Source organism: Pipra filicauda, unplaced genomic scaffold, assembly GCF_003945595.2.
Source record: "Pipra filicauda isolate LSUMZ 115617 unplaced genomic scaffold, ASM394559v2 scaffold80_size11013439_pilon, whole genome shotgun sequence".
In the NCBI taxonomy this organism is placed as follows: domain Eukaryota; kingdom Metazoa; phylum Chordata; class Aves; order Passeriformes; family Pipridae; genus Pipra; species Pipra filicauda.
In genome coordinates, this window is record NW_024104987.1 from 6,981,225 (window position 1) to 7,007,156 (window position 25,932).

The 25,932-nt window shown below is 48.0% G+C and overlaps 2 protein-coding genes across 4 annotated transcripts in view; both read left to right on the forward strand.

The window, feature by feature from the left end:
- The first annotated feature begins 254 nt into the window (after positions 1 to 254).
- TSEN54 (tRNA splicing endonuclease subunit 54) lies at positions 255 to 9,567 on the forward strand. The gene is made up of 11 exons (XM_027749528.2): positions 255 to 287; positions 445 to 603; positions 1,691 to 1,754; positions 1,896 to 1,979; positions 3,254 to 3,352; positions 3,641 to 3,693; positions 4,022 to 4,120; positions 5,230 to 5,864; positions 6,330 to 6,390; positions 7,113 to 7,229; positions 8,314 to 9,567. The coding sequence occupies exons 1-11, from the start codon at positions 259 to 261 to the stop codon at positions 8,462 to 8,464; spliced, it is 1,551 nt and encodes a 516-aa protein (XP_027605329.2). The 5' UTR covers positions 255 to 258; the 3' UTR covers positions 8,465 to 9,567.
- Positions 9,568 to 11,142: 1,575 nt separating this feature from the next.
- The window catches only part of LLGL2 (LLGL scribble cell polarity complex component 2), a 32,827-nt gene continuing 18,037 nt past the window's right edge, over positions 11,143 to 25,932 (forward strand). For 2 of the 3 annotated variants that reach the window (XM_027749841.2, XM_039390327.1), the window contains exons 1-5: positions 11,143 to 11,185; positions 11,865 to 12,004; positions 18,214 to 18,321; positions 24,525 to 24,622; positions 25,622 to 25,703. In XM_027749841.2, coding sequence (XP_027605642.1) covers positions 18,247 to 18,321; positions 24,525 to 24,622; positions 25,622 to 25,703 — 255 coding nt within the window. In that variant the 5' untranslated portion in view covers positions 11,143 to 11,185; positions 11,865 to 12,004; positions 18,214 to 18,246. The remainder of the gene's footprint in view (positions 11,186 to 11,864; positions 12,005 to 18,213; positions 18,322 to 24,524; positions 24,623 to 25,621; positions 25,704 to 25,932) is intronic. The other variant, XM_027749845.1, reaches the window with a different exon arrangement.

Sequence of the window (25,932 nt, forward strand, 5' to 3'; positions counted from 1 at the left end):
AGCGGGCAGTGGGAGCAGCAAGCGGTAACCCAGGGCAGCTCAGCCCAGTGGGTCTGGGTCACAGCCGCGGGGCAAAACTCCCTGCACATCCCCGGAGCCCTCCCCGGTGCTGAATGTCCCATTCCCTACCCGTTTCCCACCCCGCTCCCGTTCCCTTTCCCGGTGCCCGCCGCTCGCAGTCCTCCACGCCGCCAGGGGGCGCGCTGGCGCCCGCCGCGCTCTGTGGGCGCTCCTGCCCGGGGGCGGAAGGACGCGCTGATGGAGCCCGGCGGGTCCCGCCGCCTCAGGTGGGGACGGGCGGGGAGACCGGGGCGGCCGGGAGGGGCACCGGGGGGACCCGCAGTCCGAGGGGCCTGGAAAGGCACCGGGGGTGCCCGGGCTGGACGGCCGCAGCGGGGTGTCGGGCCCTCTCCCCTCACCACCTCCTCTTCTGTCCCCCCTTAGCACGGAGGAGCGGCCGGCGGGTGGCGGCCCCGCGGCCCCGCGGTGCCCCCGCGGGCAGAAGGATTTCCTCCCCGACGGCTCGGCCCGCCAGGCCGAGAGGCTACGGCAGTGCTGCGAGGAGCAGTGGCGGATCCTGTCCGAGGAGCGCGTGGAGCGGCCGTAAGTCCGGCCCTGGGGCTGGGCATGGCTTGGTCCCCGGGAGGAGTGATGCGGGGGGGGGCGGGCGGCAGAGCTCAGCTCACGGGTTATTATCGGTAGGATCGAGCTGTCGTAGCAGGGGGGTGTTAGTTAGCACAGTAAGTCCCCTCTAAGTTCACCTGCACACAACTTTCCCCGTCTGGAGCAGCAGCAGCAGGGGACACAGCCTGGCTCTTCCTGCAGCAGCAGAGGGACACGCTGGCACACCTGTGGCTGTTTAGAAAGTCCCTCAAGGGGCTTCTGTTTTTCACAGGTGTGTGTATAATCCTGTAGGTCTTTGCAGACAGCAGCCACTGTCCTCTTGGGCATGGTCTGAGTTACAGAGCACATTGTTGATGCTCCTTGTGGCCCTGTGCTGATTTGTCTGGCTCTCAGTGCCCCTGGTTTATCAGTTTTGGTGGTTTCAACAACCCTGCCAGTCTCTGGAGCTTATCACTCCTTGGGAGATGTTCACACACTGCCTCTCAACACACACTTTCTCTGTTTGGCCTGCAGCTATTGATTTTTCCCTGTGAGTCCCTGTGGGTGGGATATAGCAATTTGAATGTGTCTTGGCAGCAGCTGAACGATTGTATGATACAGAATCACAGAATGGTTTTGGTTGGAAGGGACCTTAAAAATCATCTTGTTCCACCCCCTGCCATGGGCAGGGACACCTTCCACTATCCCGGGTTGCTCCAAGCCCCATCCAACCTGGCCTTGGTCACATCCAGGGATAGGGCAGCCACAGCTTCTCTGGGCAACCTGTGCCAAGGCCTCAGTATCCATATATCCTGGCTTAGGCCATGCATCTCCAGCAGGCTGCTGTAGCCTATGGACATGCATCTGTGGTGCTGACTGAAGGCACTTTTAACTAGTTGGTGATAATAAACCATTCAGCTGGTGCTGCCTCATCCAGGGGATGATGTCTTTCTGACATCTTACCCTGTAAAAGTGCCACCTGTAAATTTGCTGCCTTTTGACACCTTCCTGAGCTCCTTGTGTTGCTACACTAGGAGCTGATTGTAGGACATGCCAGTGGTAACAAACTAATCTTTAACCTTCTCAGGGGGAATCAGGTAAAAGCTGAGTGGAAGCCAGGACAGGGCATCGCGGAGCTGCTGTCCCCTGCGGTGAGTTGCTACAGAGTGTACTCAGTGCCATCACCTCCTGCTGCCTCACAGATTCCTTAATTTGCTTCTTGAAATGGGAGGGAGCCTGGTTGTCAGCAGGGAACAGCCAGAGCCCATCAGGGATTTGTGCTTCTGTTCCAGGGGAAGTTCTGGCACACCATGGGGTTCTCGGAGCGAGGCAAACAGTGCTTGCTGCCTGAGGAAGCTCTGTACCTGCTGGAGTGTGTAAGTAGGATGGGGGCATTGGGTGAGTGATTGCAGGAGCTGTAGCAGCTGATAAACACCTGGTTCTCAAGGAATTGTCCCTTTTTAGCATGTTTTCATGGGTTCATCCCCTGTACTCTGGAGCAGCCTCTGTGTCACTGGCAGTGTAGTTGGATCAGTGGCCAGTTTATTCAGCTGGTGTCATGTTTAACTCACTTAAGAGGTCTTTGGGGCTGCTGCTTGGGATTTTTTTCCCAGTATATATGGCAGAGAGAAATTTAAATATGACAGAAAGAAATTTACGTGTGGCAGACAGAGGAGTGAGACCAGGCTGTGTTCAGTGCTCCTCTGCCTGCAGAAATACTGCTTAGGGTTCACTTGGATTTCTTTGCTGTGAAGAGTGGTTTTTTTGTCTCTCCACCAAAGCCTTTTATCAGTAGAATAGGTGCATTGATATAAGGGGGAACTTTTATCCCTTAGCAAAACTGAAACAGGTTATGGGCATCTGATGCCATCCCTTAAATCCTAACAGCAAAGGTCAGGCTTTTTTACCTCTGGCATTTTGATGAACAGTTTGTAAACAAACTGATGACAATACTTTAGTGAGTTGCTGACTATAGAATCTCTCCCCAAAAGCAGAAAAGATCAGTCAGATGCCATCAGCCCATCCCATGGGAAAGGTGTGGTTCCTAGTGTTTAGTTTTCTTTATGAGTAACACAGTTTATAAAACAAAAAAGGGGAGAAAAAAGAGGCGTAACCTAAAGCTGCCTCCTGGAGGTCGGTTTTCCTGTTTCACCTATTCCCTGGGGAAGCTACCTATGGGATCTCTCGGGCTGCAGTAAATGCTTCCAAGGAGGCACCAACTGATGGCATGTAAGGATGCCTCCAATTCCTCTGCTTCAGCTCTCTCAGCTGTGCAGGTCATAAATATTTTTGTGATTGTGCTGTGTCCTGAATTGCTGAGATCATCAAAGTTAAATTATCTCTCAAAACAATGATTATTTTATCAGTTGAGCATTTTGGTCCCAGCTGCATCCTCCAAACAGATGCAGCACTGGAGCAGGAGTTGAGAGTTGGGGATGGGAACTTCTTACCTGGCTGATAAACCCAGGGGATGGAGGAGCTGGGCATGGGAGAGGGACTGTAAGTAATCCAGGTTGGCAAATGGGGAGAGATGGATATCATGTCAGGCAGGGTGCTGGGACCAGCTGTCAGGACCAGTGGGAAGAGACTGGTGTGAGCTTGCATAGATTTGTTCCCTGTGATTCTCTCACACCAAGCTTTTGCCCTGCAGGGCTCTGTCCAGCTCTTTTTCAGGGATCTGCCCATGTCAATCCAGGAAGCCTATGAGACCCTGCTGTGCCAGGAGACAATGAGCCTGTCACATTACCAGGTGTGTTGGGATCTGCTGTTGCAGGGAGGGTGAAAGCAGAGCCCAGCCTCTGCCACACAACCTCTTCCAGTGACTGGAAGCAGAGTAGAACAGTGAGGGAGGGGAGGGACGTCATTCACAGTTGTTCCCACTCACCTTCATCCTGTTTCCCCACTTTTGCTTTGGACCCTAACCCTGGCGTTTTCTCTGCTGCCAGTGCCACACTGTTCACTCAGTTGTGGCGAAACTGAAGTAAATTGTTTGGGTTTAGGGTTGTCATTTAACCCTCTTGCTTTCCTTTGCTCTAAGGTGTTCAGCCACTTGAAGCAACTGGGTTATATTGTACTGAGATTCGACCCCAGGTAACCAACTTTTCCTTTCCCCACTGCTTTCTCCTTTCTGAAGGCCCTGTGCCCACTGCCTGGCCCCAGGGAACAGCAGAGAAGACGACTTTGGCCCTGCATTCCATCTCTTGGGAGGATTAAAGGCTAAAAGTGGCACTCTACCCTTCCTCGCTCCTCCCTCTTGAGGAGGTGATTGGGAACACGAAATGGGGCATGAACTGAGGACCATCCTGGTCCTTCTTGGGGATTTTCTGTGCCTTTTGTTTCTGTATTCTGGGGACTGAGCAGAAGGCTAGTTCCACTACCTCACCCTGCTCTCAGCCTCTGTGTTGGTCTCTCCTTTCAGCACTGTCCCGTCTCCCTACGAGAGGCAACTGAACTTGGAAAGTCACTGCAAGAGCTCTGGGAAACACCATCGCAAAAGGAGGAGGAGTTCCAGCCCCCGGTAAGGAAGTGGCCCAAAGCCTTCTCCCATCCTCTCCCAGGCCATGCTGGCTCAGGAACAGCTGATTTGCTGCAGTGTCCCCAGGCCCTTGTGCTGTGGGTGATCTTATGTGGCACAATTGCTCTTGGCTGTCCCCAAGCAGTGGAGCGCTTTTCCTGGGCACTTTGCAGTGTTCCCTGTTGTCACATGTGTACTTCATCCAGGGCTAAGGGGGGCAAACTGCTCCTGAGCCCCACAGCTGTGGTGCTGAGGTGCCAAAACAGAAGAGTAGAGAGGTCAGTGCAAAAGAAACACGGGTCAGGTGTCTCCTCTTGCTCTTTTGTAGTGGGAGCACAGATACCCCATTCACATCTTGCACTTATCCACCTCCTCAGTCCAACTTACACGCCAGGACTCTACAGCAGAGAGCACCTGGAGTTTGCATGTGGCCTCTAGATGTTGCCAAAATGTCAACAGAAACTGGCAGATTTAGTAATTTTGCTAATAATTCTGGCAGCTCCCAGGAGGTGGCGTCAGCCTTTCAGAAATGGGGAGGAGAGGCTGGGCCTCGAGTCCCTGTTAACAGTAAATCACTGCCCGAGGAGTTGTGAAATTGTAGGAATTGGGAGATTAAACTGCTGGTCTAAGAATTGCCCCATCTTCTCTGGAACCAGGGATTGACTCATACCAGTAAGAGGTGCTGGCAGGCAGGTTTCTGCCTGGCCTGTGCTGCTTTGGCTGATGTCCATCATGTTTGCATGGAGGTGTTTGGGTCAGTGGAGCGTGGGGGCTGCATGGCAGGTTGGGAACATTTGTCTATACAAATCAAGGCTGGATTCTCTTGGGCATCAAAGTCAAACCTCATGCAGGACTTTGGAAAAGTTTATTCTGCCTTTGGTATTCACTGCTTGGTTTTGGCCTGCTTTTCTCCCTTCTTATTTGTCACACAAGCCAAGAGGTTGTTGCAAGGGTTTGCAGACCTGCCTGGGGGTTCCTGCCACCTTTGCTGTTCTTCCTTAAGGCTCGGCAGGCTGTATTTTTCCTGTTAGCAGGGAGGGGGCAGGATTCAAAGGAAATCAAGTTCCACCACATGCTCTCCCTGTCTTTTATGCTGCTGTTTCTGTCTTTAGGTCACATGAAAAGAAACATAAGGTATCTGAGGACCTTCCAGGAGCTGAAGGGACCTCCAGCAAAGATGGAGATGACTGTGGAGACTCCATGTGCCTTCCCATGGATGAAAAGCCCTTGTCAGTACAGCCAAAGGAATCAGATGCTGGCAGTGCAGAGCAGGAGTCAAACCCAGTTCCTCTTGATACAGGACAAAAGAACTCTCTGAGTCCCTCCAGGAGCCAGGCTGAAGACCACAAGGAGAGCAGCAGTGGCACCCGTGCACCCCGCTGGGATTTTACCACCATCACCTTTCCAAACGTGGCCCCAGACCAGCCGTGCACACACCTGCCCTCCCCTGACAACAGGCTCCTGCCAGAGAACGTGCCAGGGAGGGAGGTTGATGCAGCTTCCTGGTGCACACGAATCAACCAGAAACAGGAGAAGCTGACCCGGAAGGAGAGGAGGCAGCGGGAGAGGGAGAGCAGGTATAAGAGCAGCGTCAATGCCGACCAGGAGGTGAGGCGCTGCTCCAACTGGCAGGAGTACAAAGCCCTTTTGGAGCAGAGGAGACAGCAGAGGGTTTGGAAACGACCATTACATCTCTGGGACCAAGCTGTCACGCCACTTCTGCGGCCAGATGAAGCTACCTCGTCAGGTAGTGGCTGTGGGAACTTGGCAGGGACCATTCCCCCCCCCCAGCTCTGTGAAACAGTGCCTGGTATGCAGCAGCAAAAGGGATGACATGGAGAAGCTGAACATCAGTTTAGGGGACAGTGCTTTGAGCAGGAGAATCTTTCTATAGCCCGCTCAAGTGCCAGGATAAACAGGGCCTTGGGAGGTCCTCTAATCCATTCCCCATGTCCTGCTGTATTGCAGTCCTTCCTGCTAGGCTGTTAGGCATGTGCAATCAGGGCCAGCAAGATGCAAAGCAACTGCAGGGTGTTCTGGGCTGTGTGCTGGGAGGAGATGAGGAAGTTGAGGCCTTTGAAGTAGCCAGTGGTGACTGTGGTGCTGCCAGCCATTGTCGGGGGAGGAAGGCTCGTGGGTGGTGGTGGAGTGCTTGGAGTGCCCTGGGAGGGAAATTGCTGGTCTGATCCTTTCCTGTTCCTTCTCCCCCCAGCTGCGCTCCTCCAGCAGATCAGTGTGCTGCAGCCCTCCCACATCCTGGATGGAGCCTCCTGGTTAGTATCCAGCCAGTCAGCTCGTAGCTGTTTGGGAGCAGGGGTGTCTTGTGACCGTCCCTGCTTGTGAGGTCTATGAGACGCTCACAGTGGCAGTTTGGGAGCTGCCTGATATCCAGGGTGGCAAGAGAATCCAGTGCTCTGCTCCATGGCCCCCTTGCATCTGTAGTGAGGGGCTGACATTTCCATGAAGTACCAGGTCCTGCAGCAAGAGATCCAGGGCTTTCCAGGCCAATTCAAACAGCAGGGTTGCTCTCTTATCCTGCTATTCCCCCTCTGCACCCAAGCCTGGTAATCTCCCTCAGAGGTTTGGTTTGGTTTCACCTGTGCCTCATCCCTGGAATGTGCTGCCATCCCAGCTGTGGTGGATATAAAACCCTGGCTTTGGGACTTTGGTTCTGCACCTGCCTCAGAGTCTGTGCGGTGCTTGTGTGCAGTCCCTGCAGTGCTTTGCTCCCGTCTCTGTTAGTGCTGCTTCTTGCAAGGGGCTCTGCAGAGAAGGGAGTGGGGCAGATGTGGGGCAGGATCTTGCTCTGGTCTGTCTGCAGGAAAGCTCTGGAAAGTAATTAGAACAGTTGCAAGGTCAGTCCTTTGAGGAGTGAAGCCTTTCAAAGGGTCCAGACTAGTCAGGGCTCAGGAGTTTCCTCTGCCTCTTTGCTCTCCTGTAGAGTACCCTACAGTGTTTCTATCCCATGCTTATGTGAGTGTGTTCTCTTCTGCAGGCTGCAGGAGGACCCAGAGGCCATGAAGATAGACTTCAATGTGTATCAAGCAGATGCTGTGTCCAGGTTTAAGAAGACAAACCCTGGGAAGCCATATGTCAGGATGTGTGTTCGGAGGTACCCATGAATCTTATGCTGTTTTCTGGCACATTGCAGTTGCTGTTGTGGAAATGAAGTCCTAATGATCTGTAAATGAGCCAGCACCTTGTGAGCTTTACAGATCATCAGAGTGCCTCCCTGGAGAGTGGTCCTGCCTAGAATTTTTTTTTCTTTCAGTTCCTCCTTTGTTGGAGGCTGTGGCTGACAATTCCCCCAGCCCTTGCACTCAGCTCACACTGTTTGGTCATCTGGTTGCTGCTCATGTCTGAGTATTACTGGGAGTCAGGAATAAGAAGCCACAGCTGTTTTTATGCAATGCTTGTGAAACTCCGGTAGAGCTGAGTTGCAAGGGAGCTGTATGGCCCCTGAATCCTCAGTCAATCCCTATGGATTTCTGCAGAGAAGAACCTCCCTAGAGCTTGCTACAGGCTCTGGGCTATGGCTTCAGTATTTTGATCTTTGTTAAGTGTAACTTTAAGATCAGTATGAACAGAGGGTAGGTGTCCTGTTTCTTGCTGAATCCAGAACCTGATACTTAAACTCCATATCCAGGTACAAAGTTCAGTGTCTACCTTTTCTCATTTTCCTACATTAAACCTGTACCCGTGCTCTCTGCAGCTGTAGTAGACAGAGCAAGAAAGTTGTTAATGCAGTTTTACAAAGGTATATCATGAGCAATAGGATGATCCTTGTTGCAAAGGATACTTTCATTGATGAGCAAACAGACTCTATAGAATTAAAAGGAGGGAAAAGCAGGTCAGATGTTGATCCCAGTAAAGATCTTCCCAGCACAGAGGTATTACGATTGCACTGGGCTGGCAATGTGCCAATATCCCTATGAGCCGCATCTGATAGGCACAGTGGGGAGCAGGGTGCAGTTGCCCTTGTTTTTTTGGCAAAGGATTCAACAGCTCCCAGTTCCTGGCATGCTGCATATTCACTCTCAGGGCTGGCAGCCTCCTGCTTTGACTGGAAGGGGTGTGGAGGATCACTACCAGCTCCTCAGGCCAAAGGGAGCTGTTGTGATGGCTGGCCAGGACAGCTTTGCCTCTGTGTTCCTCTTGCTTTGAGAACAAACAGGATGTTTTTTTTCTCCCTGCAGCTTTGATGAGCAGATCCCGTCCCTGCGGGCTCTGAAGCAGGTGACGTACCTGAGCGGGGACGTCCCGCTGGTCTTCGCGCTGGTGGACCACGGAGAAATCACCTTCTATTCACTGAAGGAATTCAAGTTGCCTGTTGATGTTAGTCACTGAAGCTGCTGTCACTTGCAGGAATGGTATGGGATGAAGGGAAGAGCTCTGCTCAGGATTTGTTGTCCTGATCAATCAAATATTACAGAAAATAGAACCTGGAACCTTGGGTAGTTGGCCACTTTATGTCTGTAACAGACTTCACCTGCCCAGATGGCTCAGGCATAATAGCATGATTTACAGCAAACAAGTGGGTATGGCTTAGCTGGGCATTTCTGGACTGGAGTAAACACGTCTTTGTTCTTGAAGCCACTGGTTCTCCAGCTTTTTCACCTTGTGGACCACCAGTCTGCCTTTTTTGTCATCTTTCACTGACCTGTGGACCATTAGCAAACACCTTACCTGGTGATCCTTGTCACATGTTAAGAAGCACTGTGTGTTGAATGGAGTGTCACAGAGGTCAGCTGGGGACAGAATAAGCTGATCAGTGGTGGTGTCCTGAGCCTCTGTCATTCAGCTCTGCCAATGACCAGCAGATCAGATTCTGATCTGAAAAAGGCACGGCCATAAACTCAGTCACCTGGAGTAAAGTTTCCAGACACTCGAGAGCAGGAAAGTGTGCCTTGAACACAATTTCATCAGGCAGAGGTCACGGAAAGCCCCAGAGCATTGCAGATGGCACCTCAGCCTCGTGCTGCAGCAGCTGTGCTAAACCATGTTAAAGTTTGACCAGCACTGTCAGCACACTGTCTCTGATAGTCTCACCAGGGCTGAACTGCAGCCTCTCTGTTTCAGCCCAACATCCTCTTTCCTGGCTGTGGATCCTTGTTATTTCTCTTGCAAGTGAGAGATCCCTCAGTAAAGAAAAAAGCTGCAAATTCCTAATGAGCCTTCCAGTCCTGTGGCTGTTGTCCTCCAAACCAAGGATATCATTGCTTTCCACCAGGATACCTTGGTACCAAATTTGCTTTAGCGTCTATGCAAAAAGTGCCAGGTGCCAGAAGGTCTGCTCAGTGGATGGAAGTGAGCTGAGCATGGCTGTGTTTGGTATCAAGATTTTCAGAACTGTAAGAGCAACTGGTTTAGATGTGTTTTATTTGCTATTTTTTTAATTCCTTTTGGAGAGGTGGAGAAGGCTAAGCAATAAAAAAATCTTTTTCCAACAATGCAAGCTCCTCATTGTGGTCCTTAATTCCCCTAGAAGTGTTAAGTTATGCACAGGGAGACTCTGTGGAGGCTACTGGAAGCCCAGTAGCAGCAGCTGGTGAGCGCCTGCTCAAGGTCACACAACCCTGCTCCTACGCCCGTGTGTGTTTGGATCCAGCTGCTGCCCTGTTCCCTGGCAGGGCAGCGTGACTCAGAGCCTGGAGGTGTCCCTACATCCGCCTGCAGTTCCTGTCGGCACACCACTCTTTCTCCTGCGTGGTCAGAGGTATCGTAGCCCAAGGTGGCAGGGCTCTGCTGCCAGCCTGGTCCGGTTTCACATATACACACACACACACACACCCCGCGCTTATCAGATGCTGGAAGTCGACGGGGCTCTGCTGAGGTGAGGGTCTGACAGCTCCTCCCACACTCCCTCCCCTTCCTCTTCCTCCTTCCAGTCCCGCTTTGGCTCCGATAGTCCTCTTCGAAGCCGGGGTTGGCAGCTCCACCTGCCCTCAGCACTGTCCCAGACTGTTTTACAGATTAAAGGCAGTGGGAAGGGAGTTTCTAAGAACGGGCGCAGCCAGGAGAGCTCCAGCCTGACCCACAGGGCTCATGTTTGTCCTGGAATTAGGTCAAACTCACTCCTGTTGATTTCAATCAGTCTCACCTCCTTATGCCAAGGTGGAATTGTATCGATGAACTCTACGAGAGCCACCCAGTGAGTTTCGCTGGGGCAGAGACTCCCTGATTCAGCAAAAGACAATTACAATTTAATAACCAAGTGCAGGGAGGATTGAGAAACTGTGGCTGCCTTGCTCAGCACCACAGCATCTGACAGTGCCTTTACCAGGATGGGAGCACGATGCAGACTGATACCACTGCTCCACCTTGGTCTGCGATGCGCATCGGCTGAGTGTTGCAAGAAGACGACAGAAATAAATACTTTAATTGAAAAAACATCACTTTTGGAAGCGCGGGTGAAACACTGACTGTTCCTGGCCCCTTGTCAGAGGTAATTCCTAGCTTTTACGTGGATGCAGAGAGGTCGGCAGACCTTGGGCTGCCGTTGCACGCTGCATAGGTGCAGATTCCTCGCTCAGCTGTTGTTTCCTGCCGCAGGACACGGGCTGGCTGCTGCAGCAGCAAGAGCAGCCGTTGTGTCCCTCTCTCCGGCGAGGGCTCCGACTTTCCGAAAAGTCTTTCTGTTTCTTTGTCACGACAGGCCGGCACCTCCGGGGCTGGAGGAGGGCGCTGCGCCGGCCCTGGAAGCGGCTTTCCCTGCTGGTTTTCCCGGCTGGATTTCCCGGTGCCAAGGCCGGGGTCGGTGCCCGCGAGCGGCGAGCGGCACGGTGCCGCTCTCTGATTGGCTGCGGAGGGCTGGGCTACTGAATTATTCATGAGCGCGCCGGATGAAAGCGAGGCGGGGCCGCGGCCGGGCTTGATTTGCATGCTAGGCCCCGCCCCAGAGGTTGTTTGCATAGCGCTGTCCCGCCCCCCAAGGGGCGGAGTCGCGCCCGGTCCCGCCCCCGCCGCGCCCCTCCCGGAGGTGCCCGCGGAGCGAGGCCGCCGCGCAGCGCGGGGGGAGCGGGCGCGGAGCGGAGCGCGGCCGGGGCGGCCCGGCCCCAGCCCCCGCAGGTGAGCGCTGCTCGCTGGGGCCGCGGGGGCCGCGGGGTGGGCTCCGGGGAAGGGGTCCCGGCGGGGGGATCCGGCCGGCGCGGCCCCGGCCGTGCCCGCCCGCCCTGTGCGGCGCGGCCCCTCCGGCGCGGCCGGCAGGTGCTCGCCGGGGCCGGGGCCACTTCGGCCGTGCCTGGGGCTGCCCGCGCCTGGAGCCCCCGCGCACCCGGACACCGGTGTGGGCTCCCCGCGGAACTTGAGTGCTGGCGCGGAGCGCTGTTGGGTTTTTGTTTGCCGTTCTGGGGTTCGCTGCGCTGTGTCTGTCCCGGCCGGAGCGCGCAGCCCCCCCCCGGCCGGTACGCGCGCGCGCCTCCGACTATCCGGTGATTCCGTGGGCAGTGCGCCGGCGGCGCCGCGCGGACTTACCTGCTCCCGCTGCGCCTCGGTCGAGCTGCCCGGCGGCCGGGGCTGCTCCGGGGCCGCCGTGGGGGGCGGTGGGAGCTGCTCCCTCCCCGCCTGCCGTGGGAGATGCCCCTGCCCGTGTCCAGCTGCTCCCGAGCAGATGTGATGAACGAGAGCTGCAGGGACTCCCTTGGGACTCTCTGTTAGCATTTTCTCTTTATTTTTATTTTCCCCTTCAAATCCCTGCCTGTATTAAGGTAAGATACATTGTGTTACTAGTTCTTTTTCCTCCCCGAAGTTTTCAGAGTTTCATGGGTGAGGGACCGCGTTGCTGTTAACAGGCTGCAAGCAGGTGAACCAAAAAGGCGAAACAAGTCTGGCTCGGGTTGCCCTTCATTGTGCCATTGGAACAGGCTGTTGCTGACATCTCTCCTGGAGGTGAGGCTTTGGAGAAAGCTTTGTGTGTTTGTGTTTAGTGTTGTTGAAGGTGTAGAGCAGGCGAAGCAGGTTCTGTGTTTCTGTAGTCAACGATACAAAGCCTTACACTGATGTGGGGACAGTGACAAGACAGGAGGACAGCTCTGCTGAGATTGTAGTAGTAAAAGCTGTCCGTTGTAATGTCTTACTTGGTGGGGAATGCTGCTCTTTTTAGTCATCTGAAAGCACTTCAGTCAACTGGAATATCTGGCTTTACCAAGTCCCAGGTGAAGCTGCGTGCCCAAAGCAGCTGCCTGGTGATTTTAGCTTTGATTCGGGAAGCTGGTGCTTCTGGCAAGCGGAATGCAAAGCGGTGGCAGGTCCCAGGGGTTCTCCGTGCATCCTGGCACGTTCCTTGTAAGGACAGCCCAGCCCATGGAAGGGACAAGGATGATCTCTGCCAGTAGTGAGCAGTCTCTAATCCCACTTGTAGCCTCGCAAGGGGCTCCATAAAGTCCATGGTATTGGGAAGGGAGAAGAGTTCTCAAACATCTTCATAGGATGGTGCTGAGGAAAGTCTTTTATTTGGTTTTGAACAAATTGCATCTGCTGTAACAGCTGACCAAAGAAAAGTACTGGAGGAGTTAAACCAGTTGAGAGCCCTCTATCTTCTAGCGACTTTCTGGTATGGTAACACAATTATTCCTGGGAATTGCTTATGGAAGAGGTGTGTCTTTTCTTGGCTGACATAGAAGCTTGAGAAATGTCAAGGAGTAACAGAGGTTTTAAACATATGTCTTGCAGTTACTACACGGCAATATAAGTGTGTGATACTGCTAGTACCCTGATCTATCTTTACAATATCAAAGGAGGGACTGGTGGTAGCTGAAAGTTTGGTTTCTGTGCAGAAACTGGTATGGAAACTCTGATTCCCATATAAAAGTTTCTTTTAGCTGGATCTCTTTGTGTTGCTTTAAGAAGCAAATGCTTTTGTGGTTTACTCCATTGACCCACTGTGTGTAAAATGCTGTTCCAGAGTTACAAGCCACTCTTCTCTTTGATTCACGCTTCTCAGCAAAGCCTACAAAGAGATTTGCATCATTTGCAATAATGTTGTTCAGTGCAAAGACTTTGTTCTGCTGTAGCGTTTTGAAACTTGGTGTTGTCATGCTCCCATGACAAGGAGAGCACAATAGGAGTCATAATGACACACAAGGTTTGCACAACTCGTAAATTCATTGCAGGTGGGTGGTTCCTGGTAACTCCAGGCACAAAGCTGTGGAGTACGTGAACTTGCCCGAGTTGTGTGATTGGTTCTCAGTTATTTCCCAAGAGTTCTTGGAGAATTGATCTCTGATCTTTTATTTAATATTTTCTGTGCTTTGGGAGGGCGGCCACCTGCACATGGTGTTGCCACAGTCTGCTCATTGTTCACTTCACTGTCTGCCTCTCCAGGTTCACCAAAATAAGTCCTTTTTGCAGGAGGGTCTTTTGGTTTACCTCTCTGACTATTGTATGCAAGGTACACCTGAACACTCTCCTGTTCATGAAACTGCCAGTCACAGTGGATCAGCAGTTGTGTTGTGTGAGGGAGATCTCTGCATGGTCTCACTAAACTGAGATTAATGTTACAGCATCTTCCTTATCCTAGGAAAAGGAGGTGGTATCTTACCCTTCCAAGCTTCCCTTGCTTTAGCTGTTCTGCTTGGCTTGTGCCTTCTTCACGAGTATCTGTCTTGACAGTGTGTCATGGCCAAGCACAATGGTAGAGATGAACAGTTAAAGAACAGCTAGGCCTTCTTTCGTTGATGTCAAGCTAAATTTGTTCTTAAACTTGTAATTTCACATTGAGTCACATCCAATGGCGCCTGGAATCGATAAATGTGAGAAGCTTGGTATTTAAATGATGCTTTGATGATTTTTTGTTGGTGTGAGATCACTGGTGCTAAGGAATAGCTTTTTGCTGTGCCTCTGTTCTGTTGTTGCTGACTGTGTTGGTAACAGGAACAAGGCAGACTTCTGGGTGCAGGAAAAAACCTGGTTCAGACAAGGCCATGGCGGTGACGGTTTGTTCCAGGAGCACTAACTGCCTGTAGCTCAAACAAAGCTGGTTGATAAGGCCTCTTTTATTTTAGCAGGGTTGATAAAAGTGTTATCAGATGCATAGATAGAAGTTCTCCCTTTAAGGACCTGTAAGCAGGAAGGAGTGCTGAGGAAGGAATGAAAAGGAGGCCTAAAGCAAGGCAGGATTTAAGAGTTCTTGAGATACTTGATGATGTTTTGAAAAGAAAGCTCTTGGACCATATCCCATTGAAAACCCGTTCAAATTGAGTAGAGGTTGCCAAGGAAGCACACAGATGGTACCTTGCAACTCTCCTACATGAGCAATATAAACTCATTATGGATGTGTTTTTGTTGTGGGGTTGAGACCATATCCACACTTAATACTGTCTACATAGTAAAAACTTCTGACCTGGGCTTTCTCTTCTTGTAAGACTGGATTAACTTGTGTGATTGGGAATTCCAACATTGGTTCTCTTTTACTTTTGGCTGGAAACTCCACTGTCATGGGAGGACATAACCAAAAATTGCAACAAATTTCTGGAGAGGGTAATTCCCCTCCAGCCTATGCCAAGCTGATGGAGAAAATCCAGAGTGTGCATGGGCATCAAGATACACTGCTGTGTGCAAAAGCAATGGAGCCAAAGCAAAACATGGAGCTCTGAAGGAATTGGTAACACTCAGCAGTGAGGAACAATTAATGCTTCTCTTGGGAAGAAGCATTTGGCTTTCTGTAGAATATTGCATATAGGGTCTGTCAGGGTTTATGGTAAAGTACACGTGCCACGTCTCACACATCTGAAATGAACAGAGCTGAGCAAGGAAGACAGAATGAAATCTGGTTTTGATGTTAACTGCCCCTTAGTCTGTGATTGGAAACAGGATCACCTTGAAACTCGTGCTTTCATTGCCTTTCTCTATGACTAGTGAAGAGATTTTGTTTTGTGTCTGGGTTTAATCAAATGAGGTGAAAAATTGTACCTCATTGTACTTAACTACAGCAGGAGCTCGATGTACAGGGCACTCTGAGCTCTGCTGTCAGGTGTCCATGGACTGAATATGAGCAAAACTGGGATTGACTCAGCCTTGGGCTATTGTTGCCTCTAAACAGCTGTCCTCAATGCATCTTAGAAGAAGGGAATGTTGCACATAGTTTCTGGTAAAAGACTCATCTTTGAAAGCCTAAAGAATTGTTTCCCTGGAAAATAAGAACATTAGATACATGCAGACCTGGCATGGCTTCAGAGGCTACTGGAGAATTCCTCTCTGGCTACTGGTAGCCACAACTGTTACCATATGGTTGTAAATGCTGACTGGCAGACAACTGCAGAGCACATGGGGTTGGAGTTTTATGTAAGACACCAAAGGTGTGTGGGAGAGAAACTGGTCTGCTAATATGTAAATGTGCATCTGGAAGATAAGATTATACAGATTGTGGAATCTTTCTTTTTTTGTAGCATTGGAAAAGATACTTGCTTATTGTACTAAAGCCAAAATTCTTTGCATTGACAAGAGCCTTGTAAACTTGTAATAATAATTCTGCTTGGAGAACCTGTGCTGCAGTGGATGCTGTTCCTTCTTTGCTCAAAACTGCCTTTCCCCTCATCTCCCCCCATACTCAGACACTCAGTTCTTTGGTCAGGCATGAAACCTTGATATCACTCAATAAGAAATGACTCTTTTCATGCCTCCTCTGATCGTAATGGGCATCAGCCTTCCAGGATGATGGTTCTTCAACTGAGTTACTGCTTGATTCGGAGCTATTGTGCTCCTTAGCCTGTTGAGCAAGTTGTTGTGGGCTGGAGTGTGAATGTTGGGAGTTGTTGCATAAGCAGGCTCAAACAACACGCTTCTGGATGCAATTAATATTTCAGGATAAAACATTCTAGCAAGGTGTTAAATATAAAGTTGTGTCTCTGTCAAATCAAGTCCACTCTTCTTTCTTTGCTCCTAACACAGAATTTGCCTCTGCTGGCACAGCTGAGGTCTCTTCTTCTAAAGTGGGGAGGGTAATTAGTAGAGTTTCTCTGTGGGTTTGCCTAGTTTAACAGGTCCAGGATATTGATTGACAGCGGGAAAGGGTGCGTCTCCTTGGCACTTTCCTTTCCTTGTCTGGCTGAGGGCAAGTTGTGTGTTATACATGGGTGTGATATGTTCTCCTTGCATAGCACAGCACCTTGTCACTGCTCTGTAACTTTTGCTAACTTAGAGTGAATGTATCTTTGTGTAAATATGTCCCTCTCTCAGGAATGTCTGGCGAAGGAAGACTCGTGATCTGATAGAATTTTTGAAATTTCAGTTGAGGTACTAAATCATCGTAGAAGGATTTATTTTCCAAGTAAACTACACTTTTATTCTTTCTCTCTTGGGTCCTCTGCTATATTTGTTTCTGTGCACATTCATCACCTCTGCGTGTGCTGGTGGCTCACAAGCACAGGTACACCTGTACCTGCCCTGCTCTGAGCTGCTTTTCTCCATGGTAATTGGTGCTGCTAGTGGTTCTAGGTGACTAGAATGTCACCTAGGTGATATTCTAGTCACCTGGATGCTGGTGATTCTGGGGAAGTGACTCAGGTGATTGGTCCTCATGTGATTTTCTGGTCCTCTGAACCAGGGCTGCATTGCAGGCGTGGTGAGCTCCAGGCAGTGCTGTGCAGGTGACTGGAGATTTTGGAGTGTAAGCAGGAAAGTAAAAGGGCAGTAATGCAACAAAAGGGTACAAGTTCAAGCTCAGGGAGTTTCTAAAAGGAGTTCTCAAAATATGCCTGTAGAGCATCCTGTTTATCACACCATTTCCTTCTTTTGGACCTTCACAGCTGGTGTAAGGCCTTGCTAGAGACCATTTGAAAAGCAATTCCAGCTCCTCAGGAATGACTGCTTTGAATCATTAACCAAAGGTCATCATTACTGGCAGGAGCACAGAAATAGCCACCTTGTTTCCAGCTGTGCTACTCACATCTGTACAGATGTGAAAGCTCCTTCCCTCCGTCACCCTCCAGTCCCATGGCTGGAACAAGGGCCCAGGGCCCTCTTGTTCACTTGACAGTCCCTTTGGTGCTCCTGGTCCCTCTCTTTTCCATTCCTTCTCCCCACCTTGCTGCAGGTGTGCATGTATCTCTTCTGACAAAGGGCTACTGTAGAATATCCATTCTGATTGTTCATTGCTCCTCAGAAGTTCTGGCCCCCACTGCACATGTGTGTTGTGTACAGAGTAGCTGGCCAATTGCTGTAATTTCCTGTCCAACAAATTAAAATAAAATCCCAACTGGAGTGTCTGTACACTGGAAACTGGAGTTAGTGAGAGTTGGCCAGGGCAGGAGCACTTAACACCAGGGTAAATTGTCAGGATGTGATTCAAACCTTTGCTCTTGAGTTGGCAGCATTTTACTTATCACTTAGCACCTCTGCAGAGGGGAGATGTGACAACCTCTTGAGCTGTATGGAATAGGACGCTGTAGCCTGGTACCCCCAGTGTGATTGCTGGGTTGTAAAGTCAGGTCTAATTTATCCTGCTTGGATCCTCCTGTCACTGTGAGAGACAAGGCAGTGGGACACACGGAATTGTTTGTGTTGCTGGCTGCACAGTGAACCTCAGGTGCGAGATTTCCTTCCCCTACCCCCACCCTGAGCAGGGAGTTGGCCTTGATATTTTACAAAAGCAAGTTAATAATTAATGCAACTCCCCTGCAGGAAGCACAGCGCCCTTTCTGCCGTACCCATGGAGCAGGCTGAAAGTGTGATTCTTTCTCTTTTTAGCTCAAAAGCTGGAGGTTACCTGGGGTGAAACGTGATGCTAGTCAATAATGCCTGAACCTCGGAGCTGGCCCTTGGGTTTGTCTCAATATTTACGCAAATACTGCAGTTTTGCCTTTTCTTTGGGTAAGGTCAACCGAAGCGACCGCAAAATGGCCAAGTGTAAAAACTCTTCTCAAATCCTCCTATTTTATCTGCACTGGCTTTCTTTATCAATGTGAAAATGGCATTGTGGAGCCCTGCAGCAGAGGTGCTGCGCTGGGGTGGTGTCAGGTTTTAGTCACTCGATAGCAGTGTTGTCTCAGTCTGCTCTGGCTGATTTGTTACCTGCTAAACCAAAATAAATAACCTACTTCTGCTTGCTCCTCTGCTCAGGCTGCCTTTGTTTACATGGCTTTGCTTTTCTTTTTCGTTAGGATTTTTGTTGCCAAGATACTACAGCAAGGAAGATGAGAAGGTTCTTAAGAGCCGGACACGATCCAGTGCGAGAGAGGCTTAAACGCGACCTTTTCCAGTTTAACAAGGTATGGTGGTGCTTTCCTCAGACTTCAAGGCGTATGTGTGCGAGGCAAATCTATCCTGAGCCTCTGTGCCCTGTAAATGCAAGGATAAACTACTTGAGTGTGGGTGGAAAAGTTAAATTTAGGAGAGGTGGTTTGTTCTCTTTTTTGATTCTGTCCTTTCCCCCGCCCCCCCGACGTGCCTGAGTAGTTTTGTTTAAGCTCATGAGCATGTTCTCGATTCTGGCTTTCCTTTTTAAGAGAAAGGACATTGTCACGCTGTTAAGTGGCACTTGCTGAAAGAAGAGATCTTCACAGCAGCTTTTATATGCTGTGAGTGGTCTGTAGTTTGTCCTGCTATGTACTGTGACTGTTTCTGTTAGAGGTGGTCTTTGTGGAACTGCTAGGAAAGTAAATATTTCTCTAGAGATACACATGAACCACAGCTTGTGATGCAGCTGAAACCAGAGTTCTTTGTCCTTGATTATACTTTTGGTTTACAAGTATACCTCTGTTTTTAAATGTGAATTTTAAAGGCTGTGGAAGCACCTGGGATGCATAGTGGCCATTAATAATGAATTTCTATTATCTTAGTCTGAATCAGTATCTAGTTTTTTTCCTTCCCTCTGTGAAGAAGAAATGGCAATGGCTGTGCTATCTATCCAACACTCTGGGCATTTTTCTTTTGAGTCCTGGCCAGGAACATAGTGCTTTCATCTCTGTAAATGCCTAGTATTGAATCATTGCTGGGCTAATGGCTACTAACACCTTCATTGGGGAGCAGAAATATGTTTGTAGGTTTTGTATTTCCAAGGTTTAAACGGAATTTTGCTGAAAAGTATAATGGATAAATGAAATCAGCCTAGGAAATAGCGTCCTTGATTCATTAGAACTGTAGTGTAGATAGATCCTTAAAGTGGAACTTGAGATAAATGATTTAATGTAATTGGTACTAACCAACAGCAATTCCATGCATACCTCCCTCCCTGAGGAACTCAAGAGTGCTTCAGGTCTGTTTTCTGTCTGCTTCCATGAGGAAATGCTAGTGCAGATGCAGTAGAAAAATCAGTAAATGCAGCCCAGGATTGAGCTGTTTGCGTAGCTAATGCAGTGTCAGCTTCAGAAAAGACATCCCAGGGATGGGTCAGAATTGCTTATAAGCATATAAAATTATATACACCTTGGAAAAATCTTTGCCACTTCAGGGGTGTCCCTTCCTTGAATATGCCTTTTTCTTATGAGAATGTTTGGCTAAACTTCCCCCGCCAGAGACAGACTAATTTGGATGATGCAAAACAGGGTTGAAAGAACTAGCTTTTGCAGCAGAGGGAAACTTCCAAATATATTAGAAGCTGACATCAGGATTTGTGACTCCATTTGATTCAGTCCTGAAGGTAAATATTGCATCTTGTTTCTGGGGAGACAACTTTGGACACTTCCTAGTGGTTTGCTTTGATTAACAGCTTGGTAATTAAAGGCCTTGTAAAATGCATTTGCACCTTTAAGCGACAGTAACTTGTTCTTTTCTAATAAGAATCAGAAGGGAATGAACATTATACCAGAATCTTTTACACTATACTTTTTTTCTTGCATACAAATCATGGATTTTTTTTCCCAAGTCTTGTGTCTCCCATTCCAGTATTTCCAGAGATAATGGGTCATTTGAAAGCCTCTACCCTTTGATCCAATAAACATCTACTCACAGCTAGGTAGACTGAGAAGGTCTGGGAAAGTCAGACCTTAATTCTGAGCTGTTGAAGGTTGTGGCTCCAAGGAGGCAAGAATCATAGTGCTTTGTGTGCCAAGGCTGTCCTTGTCTAATGTGCTATTAAAGCAAGCACATTAGTGCTGGTAAGCAGGTTTTTAAACACTTGTTATTTGAGGTCTTTGAAAGACTTCTGGTTAAGAACCTGCTTGGGAAATACTTTGTGGGACTATAAAGTTGCTGATCAGAGAAATTGCACGGTGGATTTGCACCTCTTCAGTGTGTGATGCGGGTCATGACTAAATGGAAGGTCTGTACCTTAAAAGCACTGGGGATTCCTGCCCTCATTTTACCCAGAAGTTGAATATAAATGCATTTTGCCACACAGGTTTAGTGTTAATATTGTGGAATGTATTTGACCACACTGACCTAGTAATGGACTTCAATTTAAAAAGTCTACTTGATTGGTGGTGGATGATTTTTTTGTTTGTTTGTTTATTCTGTCAGGTATAAATAGGCTGTGATCTTTTCAATGTTTCTCTCTTGCATTTCTGTTCTGGATAAGAGGTGGTCCAGATGGTTTTAAAGGACTGATTGACCACTGGACTAGCTCTTCAAATTTGTTTGTTTCAAAAAAACACCTTCCTAAACTCTGTTAGTCAATTAGCTTTGCATATCTGTTTCTCTGTATGAGTAAGAACTTCCCATGCTTGTGTGTACCTGCTGTGAGAATCTGTTTTTAGTTCAGTGGATAGAATGAAGGATAAGGTATGTGGACTTGGCAGTCTACTTCTTGAAGTTTATCCTGCTTTTGGAAGTAGTATTTGGATGCCTTTGGCTCAGTCCAAGCCCTGCAGAATGAACATGTTCAGGCTGGCATTGTCAGACTAGATGATGGGTAACACACAGGTGAACCAGCCTGTCTTACAGCTGAATGTTACCAAACTGGGAGCATTGCATTTAATTTATGGCTTCGTGTTTTTTCCCCTGTTTTCAGCCTTCCTACCCGTCTGCTGATGGGTGTGATGGATGGATGGCTTACCTGAAATCTGAACTGGTGTCTGTGCAAAGGGGGGTCAGCACATCCAGGCTTCACTGTTCCTTCAAAAGGCGACTTAACAAAGGGACAGGGTTTGTATGGCCTGTGGTTGGGTTTGGCTCTGCTTTGTCATAAAACAACCTGAGAGGAGAAGCAGAGAGAAATGAAAGGAGGAGGACAGAGCTGAATTTCATCGGCACAGCTTTAGTGTGGGCTGGGAACAACTGTTCAGTTTGGCCACGTTTTTCCTGCAGTAACTGTGACTGACACGAAGCATCTCTGTTAGTTGGTGCTGCTGACATCAGCCTTACTTGTACCGAGTCTGACAAACCTGTGGTCTGAGGAAAATGAAAATGAAAGCTCCCACCTTTCCCCAAAGAAACAAAGGCCCTTTTGAGAAGGAGGGCACATTGTGGGCACTCCAGTTTCTTCTTTCAGCTCTGCTGAAAGGCTCCATTGTAACCTCTGCTGCCTCCTGCCCCCCTCGCTCCCCCCTGCTGGGTTTACCTGCTGAGCAGGTGAAAGGATTGGCTGATGAAAGCTGCCCCAGAGAGGGGAGGAAAGGAGGCCACGGAAAGCTGACTTGCTGTGATTTAACAACTAGGTGTAAATAAGCACAAGGAAAAGATCTGGGTAATCAGGACAGTGAATGTGAATGCCTGGCTCTGGTGGTGTCAAATACAGCCCCCAAACCACCCTGAAGCCTTTATTGCCCAGCTGTGGAATCAACTCCCTTCTTATGTCATTCATTTGTCTTTGTTACCTCTTATGGGCATCTTGGTTGAGGTTCAAAGCTATCAGTAAACATTAGTCCATTTGCTGTGGTCCTTGAGAAGTTGTGCAGCACACTGTTGTTGTTGCTGATACTTCTCTTTTGCAAATTTGCCTGTGGAATGAGGGGGGTACTTCAAATTTTTTGTTGAATGAAAACCTGGAGAAAAAATTACCCTCCTATTATTATTACTGAATGATGCACACTTGGTTATGCAGTTCATAGGTCTCATACTTGAAAATTAAAGCTTTATTGACTTGTCTAATGTGTTTACAAATTAACACATCAAACCCAAGATATAATTAGGCCAGTATTAAAGCTAGTGTTGACAGCTCCCTAACAGGCAGTACAGTATTGTATAAGTCATGATTTTCTGAGGCTAAAGCTTTATCTTCTGGACTGGATTAAATCTCGGAATAATCACAGTTTCTAATTGATGTGTCATTGAAAATTACACCTACTTGTGCTGATAACATGACAGTGCAGTGACTGTGAACAAGTTGAAACTAAAACAGTGGAGTTACACTGATGTCTCCCTAACAAGTTCCTCACTTTGTTTTGGGTGAGAGTGGATTGGAGTGGTGTTTATTGCCTGGGCTACACCTGATTCATTTAAATGTCTGATTTCTTGTTAAGATAATGTGATACCTTGAATCTTCTTCCCAGAATTGTACACCATAGCTTCATCCTCCCACAACGTTGATAATTAGGAAGCTTTTCTGTGTTGTCTCAGTAGCTGTCATGGTACAGAGCAATTCCTCTTTGCCTGTGCTGGAAACTCCCCTGTTTCAATTCTGAGTCCATAGATAAATTCCTAATTTCATACAGTCTCCTCTAGGAAGTTTTATATGTGTAACTATGCAAAGTTTGGTTAGCAACAACTTCAAGGGTGATATTAAAAAGATTGACTTCTCAAAATTTGTTTTTAATCAAACCTAACACTTAAATAACCTTCTTAGAATATGAGTAAGTAAGGCTGAATATTAAGTTATCATAAAAGGAAGTAAACTTAGTGGACTTGGAGCTGGTAGTATTAATCTTAGTTTACTACCTGTAAAAGATAAAAAGTTAGTAACTACTCTTTAGCCCAGTTTAATGAGTTGGCAAGCAGAAAATTGGGAAATGCTTCAGTATTTCCAGTTTTATATCTGCTAAAGTGGCTCATCTTCCCCTAAGAGGATTTCAGACTGGGGTAACTGATGTTTAGAGGAAGGAGGTCTTTTCTTACAGCTTATGAATTGTGATCAAATGGCTAAAAATGGAGCAAACTGGCAGATATGGAGTAAGCTGTATCCTCCTCTGCCTGTGTCTTTGAGGAGGAACAGTAAAAGGGCATTAAAGTACTTTGCAGCAGCTGGGAGCACCTCAGGCTAATGGCCTGACCACAGAAATGAAACCAGCTTCATTTCATTCTTGTGCAGGGGATTAAGTTGGGAAATCACTCTGCAGGAAATAAAGTCCAGGTGTTTCTTTTAGGCTGAATAAAGCATAAAATGTGGTAGCTTTGCTTCAAAGGCAAGATGGAAATGAGGATGGGAGTGAGGTGCAAGTGCTTGCTTCTGTAGATGGAGGGTTCTCTGCTTGTTATTTTCTTTTAACCATGAGGGTAATGAATTCCTATTCTGCAGCTGACTAGCTTGCTTTAGAAGAAGGTATTTTCCAGAAGCTGGGCCTGTGAGGATAACAGTGTTTTCCAGGAAGTAGCCCTATTGATCTTTGGGCACACCAACCCCTCTTTTACATGGCTGTATGTTGGTGAACTCACACACACTTGTTTTGCCTAAACTATGATAACAGTTGTACGTTAGCACTTCTAAATACCTGACTGAGCTATTTTCTAAACAGCTTGGTTGCATCCTTGTAAGTATGGCAGAATATTATTCCCTGGCCTGTAAATCCACTAGCCATGCTCAGTTTGGGGTGTACAACACGCTCCAAATCTTCCTCTTGGTGAATTGTACTTTAGGGAAGCCACTAAGGCCAAGCATCATATACTGCTCCCTATGACAGTGACATCTTTTTAGTCCCAAATGGCTTTGAATTAGTGTGAAGTGGCCTAGCAGGCTCCTGTTCTCATTAAATTCCAGCATTCCTTGTGTTCTCTCTGGAAAATGGATATGGGTTACATTACTTTTCCTGACTGCCCATAGTAAATCTGTTTAGTTTCCTTGATGAGCACTGGTGCTCACTCACAGCTCTCCATTGCTTTGCACCACCATTTCTTGATGTCAGTCACCAAGAGAGGTCAGGAAGGCTGACCTGTGTGGAATGTGGCAGATAAAGCTGGTCTTACAGGACTCAGTATTTGTGTCAGACTTTGAAATTGTGCTGAGCAGTTGGTTTACAGAATTGAAGTTGATGTGGAGTGATGGAGTGTGTTGTATTGACTGACTAAGCTGTGCTTATGCAGAGTTATTTATAATCTTAACATCAGGAGCTGCTTGGGCTACTGTTTTCAGGATATTTCTCTTTCATTTCTGTTATACTTCTGCACATCCTGCCTGTGGAGCCAGGGGTACTTGGAATATATTCGTCCTTAGGCTGTTTGTTCAGCAAATCTAACCTGTGTCTGAACACACTTCAAGAGAAAAAGCTGACTTCACACGCTGTATTTCAGACTGCCATGCCATATGTACCAGCTGGTTTTTATCTCTGTACCACAGAGCCCATGAAACATGCTGTTGCTCATGATTTTTCTTTCTCTCTACCAGACTGTGGAGCATGGATTTCCCCACCAACCCAGTGCTCTGGGCTATAGCCCATTTCTCCGCCTTATGGCCATCGGGACACGGTCAGGAGCCATCAAACTGTATCTTTTGAACAACTTGGGCTGGATTTCTCCAACCCATTCAGAACGCGCAACTTTGAACACATTTGAAAAGTTAAACTAAGTATAAATTTGCAGGCAAAGGTTACTGGAACGCTGAAAGAGTTTGCCAAGATTCAGTGTGATTTTGGTCTGATCAGGGTGGGATTATCCTTCTGAGAGCTGAGCTACAGCTCAACCAGAAGCTGAGCTGATGCAGATATTAAACAAGACTCTGCTTTTGCTATGCAGAAGGTCAGACTAGATCTGGCCTAAGTTTAGCAATCCTTCATGTTGTAAATTCCAGGGTTGTTTAAATATTTGGGGCAGGGTTCCTTTTTTTTTTTTCCTGAAGCAATTCTATTTCAAAGGTTAAAGCTAAACTCAGAAATGCTTTCAGCTTCCTGAGTTTTTGACCATCCAGGAATTAAAGGTCTAAACATTGAAGGTGGTAATTTTTTTATTTTTTTTTTTTTTTTTAGCCAACGATGTCCAGTCTGATTTTTGTGTGTATGTGAGGCACTGAGGTGTTTCCCATGGCACAGTACCAGCCAGGCAAGTTGTAAAACAGGCGTATCACCCAGCCCAGAAAGGAAAAGTTGGTGCTGTCTCTGCCAGCTTAATCATTCATTCCTGGTGTTGTTTGTGCTCAGAGGCTGGACTGCACATGCAGGCAGTAACCATCTGTCTCTTGGTTACAAATTAGTTAAGCAGGATTGGAGTGTCTGGGAAACCACGAAATATCCCTGAGAAAAAACAGGGTCCAGGCACCTCTTCTGCATATGCTGGAAGGAAGAAGTAAACTTCTGTGTTCTCCATAACCTGCCACAAGCATGTAAAATCAAAGTAGATTTGCACTGATTCCTTTCAGTCCAGATCACCAACAGTAAAACATGGTTTCAAACTAATCTCTTTTTCCTCTTGCTTGCTAGCAAGCTTCTTATCAATTAATTGTAGCTGTGGGTCACCTTAAATACTGTAGATCCTCAACCAACTCATCAGATACGGTGCTCCTGGGGTGGAGTTCATGGGTTTACATGAAGAAAACAACACTGTAATGCAGATTCACTTTATACCTGATCAGGTAAGTGTATTTTCAGTACCTCTGTGACTTATGTAGATCTCTCTTAAACAGGTGTTGATTTTATTTCAGGAAACTGGGCTCCTATTACCAAGTATATTCAAATGCTGCTTGTTTGGGACAGGTTTATCCCAGTGTATTTTGTGCTCTCAGCAGTGCTTGTTGCTGTGGAGATGCTTGGTAAAACTAAAAAAGAAGCTTTAAACTAAAGAGTAGCTTTCTTGTTCATAAC